The sequence below is a fragment of the Morone saxatilis genome, unplaced genomic scaffold (assembly GCF_004916995.1).
Source record: "Morone saxatilis isolate NCDOM2014 unplaced genomic scaffold, NCSU_SB_2.0 Contig12, whole genome shotgun sequence".
Taxonomy (NCBI): Eukaryota; Metazoa; Chordata; class Actinopteri; family Moronidae; genus Morone; species Morone saxatilis.
Window position 1 is genome coordinate 9,530,260 of NW_023339674.1, and position 5,195 is coordinate 9,535,454.

The following is a 5,195-nucleotide window of genomic DNA, read 5'->3' on the forward strand; positions in this document are numbered from 1 at the left end:
AACAACACGGTAACAACACCACTGGACTCACCGGTGTGCGCGTACGAAACGGGCACTTTCCATATGCTGAAGTGAGCCGACACGGACGCGAAGTATTTCCCGAAGGCTAGCGGCAGGATGTACCAGCGGTAGTACCGCGCAGGGAGCTCCGTCCTGGGGACTCCCCATGCCCGCAGCAGCGGCGGGAGGAACACGACGATGGAGATGATGTGGAACAGCGAGACGGTGACCGGGTACGGGAATCCGTTCAGGATGATTTTGTTGACGATGTTGCCCCCCGAGCTGACCGTGTACCAGCACACACACAGCAACGCTATCCGAACCCCTTCCCTGACCGGGGGCCGGTCCGCCGCAGCCATCTTCCAGCGCGGAGTGACGAGTCACCGGCGGGTTGCTGGGGATACTAACGGCAGCGCTGCTCAACGGTCGCTCCAACTGTCACACCGCCGGCAACAGAGGGAGCTCGGTGGTTCCGGTGGCCGGGCTTCAAAATAAAAGCCGCGCACGGACATGCGTTTGTAAAATGGGAACTGCTGCGTTTAAAATGGTAGATTTTTTTTTTTTTTTTTTTTTGCTTGCAGTTATACAAAAAAAAATTATCTGCCATTTTAAATTGGATTTTTATAAATAAATAAATATATACGTAATAGATTTCAAACTTAATATTTAACAAAAAAATACAAAATCCACTCACAACAGCAAGAACGTGTCCCATTTCCTAAACATTAAACAAATAAAGACAATGTAAAATAATTTATTTATTTATGAATAAATATTATATAATATATAATCGTGAAATTGTGAAGTAACTCAATACATTTTTAAATCCCGTTTTAATATTCTATACAGTTTATTGCATTTTATTTCATTCTTGCAATATTTTTATTTAAAAATAACCCTTTTCCAACGACTTTTTTTAATGTCACACCATTTTTCTAATACTTTATTATACAATATTTATTTCATAATGCCACTAGAGCCTGTTATGCCTTTTGAGTCTCCATACTCAGATGTTCTGACCTTCCAACAGAACAAATTCAATTCTCATACTTTAAACCCTTTTAGGGCTGCAGCTAACTATAATTTATATTAGTACGTTAATTCGTATAGTCTATAAATTGTCAGAAAATAGGAAAAAAATGCTGTTATTAATATCCTTAATGTCAGTCAAACTGCTTGTTTTGTCTGTCAAAAAACCCTAATGTTCAGTTCATATCATTGTGAAGTTGGGACAAGGAAATGTTTAGTGACGATCGATTGTTAAAATAATTGCCAGTAATTTTCTGCTGAACAACTTGATTAATCCAATCAGCTCCGGTTGCATTCACAGAGGAGAAATTGCATCAGAGAAAGGATTAGGTACATATTGTATCCTGGGAATAAATTAAAATTCAGCTGAGTGATGCGTCTGCAGAACCATCCTGCACTGTGGGAATTCATTTGTCAGTTAAATTAATGCGAGTAATTGCAAAGAGGCGGTAATGAACACTTAAAGACAATCAAAATTCCTTCAGTTTTTTTTATTAACACATGTCAACATGTCCACTTAAAGGACTAAGTAGCAAATATGGTCTCTTCTGCATTCGACTGAACACAAAAGGCTAATTTCTGTACATTCACTAAGGCTCTGTCTTTAGGGAAAACACAGGTTTCCATAAGGCAAACAATATCTAAAAGGAATGATAGTAAGTACTTTATCCAGCATGTCAATTTTTACCTCAGTTCTTCCTGACAGTACAAAGATGTAAGCTAGTAGTATAATCTGCTCTGCCATTTTAATTCATATTTTTTACAACCTAAATACACAGTAAAGGGAAAAGGCAAGTATAAAACAAAATTAGTTCACATTATAAAAATGTGTCATTTTGGAGAGTTTTCCTGTGTAAGGTAGGTTGGTGTATCAGCAGGAAAAGTTCGGGAAGTCGCTGCTGCATCACTGAACCAATTCCGAATAAAGAAATCTAACAAAAGATAGTTTTATTGTAATCTGAACATGTATATAATCTTAAAATGAATATGTAAATAAATATCACACATGACAGCCACATTTTTTTCCATCAGCGTGTTTTGTTCTAGCCCAACACAAGCCTTTCTTTCAAACTGCACAGTCACATCTGGCAGATTTTATGTTTTATTTATTATTTAACAGCATTCAAAACTCAAAAACACAAGAAAAATATTAAGATGTTTTTAAAACTAATTTGTCAGTTCTTTCTGCTTGAAGTCGCTGCATGAGACATTTGTGCAACGGCAGGACAGCGGTTTTAAAAAGGTGCAATGATAAATGTTTTTCACAGCACTAACAGTTGATAGTAGTTAATACCAATGGTAATTGAAAGTAGCTACTTAAAGATATAATTCAGCTTTAACAGCTACATAGCCTTGTTCAAGATGAATGAGCAAATGGCAACAAAAAACCACACTGGGACATGTATCTGTTGGATGTCTGCTCCAATTATGTAGCTTATTAGTCTCTACTGAAAGGTGATGATGTTGATTGAGTCACAGATTTATTCTTTTTTTTTTTTTTTACATAAACTTGAACTAAACTTCAAATGAAAAAAGAAATAAAATACTGCACTGTGGACTAAATGAGAGCGGGTGCACAAAATAAACTCAGTAAAGTCACATTCCACGAGGCACATGGATAACACAAGACGAATAAAATGTAACTGTGCAGTTTAACGTGATGTCGTCTTACATAGAAAGAATGGCAGGTATTGGAAACTCAATCTTTACAGTTACTGAACACTAACAACTGAAAGGTCAGATAATGCATAGCCTTTGTTTCCTTCGCCCTGTCTTCATCCAATGTTCAAAACACTTATTACACCCTCCGTGCACTCGGCACACATCCATGCAGGCAGCACATTGACACCACTTTTCACCATCGGTGCAAAAACAGCAGCTTACACTTATATGAAGCGCCTTCACACATGCAAAGTGGCTCCGCTGTACGATGAAGGCAGCTTGACTCCTCCAATTCAGAAACCTGACCTCAGTGTCAATCCAGACAGACGTACGGCAGTATGTTCAACCTGCTCTCGTCTCCGTGCGGGTCTAAGGAAATGCAAGACGTCCAGTCATACCAATTGCCCTTTGTGTCGTAGCAACCGTTAACCCCGGACCAGTGTTGTGTGTGTAATTTATTCAGGTCTTCATTGTTGACGTCTCTGTTAACCCCCGGTAAATCCCTGGCTGGGAGTTCTCGAGCCAACGTGTGTGTTTCCTTGGCATCTTTCCTTTGGTGTTCCTCTTTTTTCAAGAACTCTGTCATGAAAAAGTGTGCACCAGGAGTGTGGGCGCCTGATGTTGTCAGCACATTGCTTTGCTGGCTAAGGTACGACTGGATGATTTCGCTCCTTGACAGCTCTTTCCAGTCTGTCTGCTGGAAGGGACTCGGACCGACTGGTGGATTCTGCTTCGGCTGTTCTGACCACTGAGATTCAGGTTTGTTGCCCTGTCTTACCTCCCCCTCCTGGCAAGACTCCTTATGAAAGGAGGACTTGATCTGTCCTGTTACAGGGTCAAATGTCAGTCTCCTGTCTTTTAACCTGACTGGTTTAGTGCTGTCTTCAACAGTCTGTCCATCTACCTTCACCACACAGTCCTTAGGCTTGTATTTCTGTCCTTTCCTTTTCCCTGTATTGCTAACAGCACTATCATCTTCCAAACTGACCCCATCACTGCAGGAGGAGCCATACGAGTTGTGAAGAGATGTATGGAGAAGCCTGCTTTTAGAGTCCAAATCTGCGGACCGTGAACCGTCAGTGTGCAAACCCTGAACACAAACACTGAAAGGCTGAGGGGATGACCCCAGCCCAGAGGTATCCACAGACCCAGGCCTCACAGTGGGGCCAGAAAGACTCTGTGCTTGTGATGGATTTTGTTTAACACCAGCTTCCTGCTTTGGAGTTTGAGGAGTTTGAGGACTGTGCAAGGAACCGCGTGGGCTTCTGGGTCGATGCTGCCCCCCAGAGGCAGCGTGCTCCTGTCTGGCTTGCTGCTGCAGAACTGATGCTTTTAGCAAAGAAGAAGTGCTAGGAGGCTTGCTGTACCCAGGGGCACTTGGATGAGGTTTTACAGCATTGACAGGGATTTTATTTGGCCTGTCGCTGTCCAAAGGCTCAGAAAGCTCCCTGTCTAAAGGCTGATGTGCACGAGTATCTGTAAAAATTTCAGAGCTACCGCCAATTCCATTGGTTGGCAGCTGTTTGGAGTTTTGTATTTTATCATTAAGAGTCGTTTTGGATATCTTGGCTGGTAAGAGCTGTCCTTCCTTCTGATCACCCTTACGCTTCCTGTTGCTCGGTTTTTCCACCCGAGGGGAGGAGCAGTTGTTGAAGTCATTTCTGTTCTTCAGCTCGGGACCAGTTTTACCTGATGGCGTGGTGGCAGCCGGAGCGGGGATGCAGGGATGAGCACCACCATTGGAAGACCACGATGCACCGGTGTGCCCTTTGGACAACACCTCACCCTTCCCTGGCTCGATTAGCTTCTGCCAGTTTCGCAGGAGCTTCTTCGCCCTTCTCGCAAGGTCCTCATTCTTGGTTTTCTTCCGGACGTCGTTGATGAGCTTGCCAAGACGAGTTTCCTTTAAGGAGATAAGATCGGTGTTTAACAGCGGCTATGACTTGACTGGATGTACCTGCATTTTGTTTTTAATACACAGACAATAGGTGTGAATGTTACGTACCTCCAGGGCCTCTTTTGTGATAGGATATTTCTCCAAAAAGGAGATCACCTCCATAACTACCACCATGTTGCATATCTGCTGAAAAGACACAGAATTTTATATATCACAATCCTCAGACGTCATCATATTGTCAGACTGAGAACAACAGCGTCCAAGTATTAGTTGTGTATGTAGATGTTATAGTTTGTGACTCACAACCTTACAGGGCCAACATGCATACGTTTCCCATAGAGACACTGAGAGGCTCTTAAAGGGTTCAGGCATAATTTGAATAACTTTCAAATGTGCACCTGCATGTCAGTACACAATGAACCTTTACTGGTTTCAGTCTCAATATGTCAAACTGAGATTACATGCAAATGTGACACTTTATCTCAGAAGTCAGATCTGCCAGTTATAAAAAAAAAAATAAAAAAAAAAGGTGTCTGACCACAGCAGTGAGTCCACTTTAATCTGCGTTTACTCTGGCTGATATATAGCGGCATATATATATATATAT

The 5,195-nt window shown here is 41.9% G+C and overlaps 2 protein-coding genes across 2 annotated transcripts in view; both read right to left on the reverse strand.

The window, feature by feature from the left end:
- slc35e1 (solute carrier family 35 member E1) overlaps window positions 1–444 on the reverse strand; it is a 9,815-nt gene extending 9,371 nt beyond the window's left edge. The window contains exon 1 of the mRNA XM_035654108.1: window positions 32–444. Within this exon, the coding sequence (XP_035510001.1) occupies window positions 32–359 (328 nt within the window). The 5' untranslated portion in view covers window positions 360–444. The remainder of the gene's footprint in view (window positions 1–31) is intronic.
- Window positions 445–1,514: 1,070 nt separating this feature from the next.
- On the reverse strand, window positions 1,515–4,771 carry LOC118322432 (mediator of RNA polymerase II transcription subunit 26-like; the record flags this gene model as incomplete). The annotated part of the gene is given in 2 exon segments (XM_035654109.1): window positions 1,515–4,594; window positions 4,697–4,771. Coding segments are annotated over 2 exon segments (1,665 nt in total), but the record flags the coding sequence as incomplete, so codon positions are not given.
- Between the last annotated feature and the right edge of the window lie 424 nt (window positions 4,772–5,195).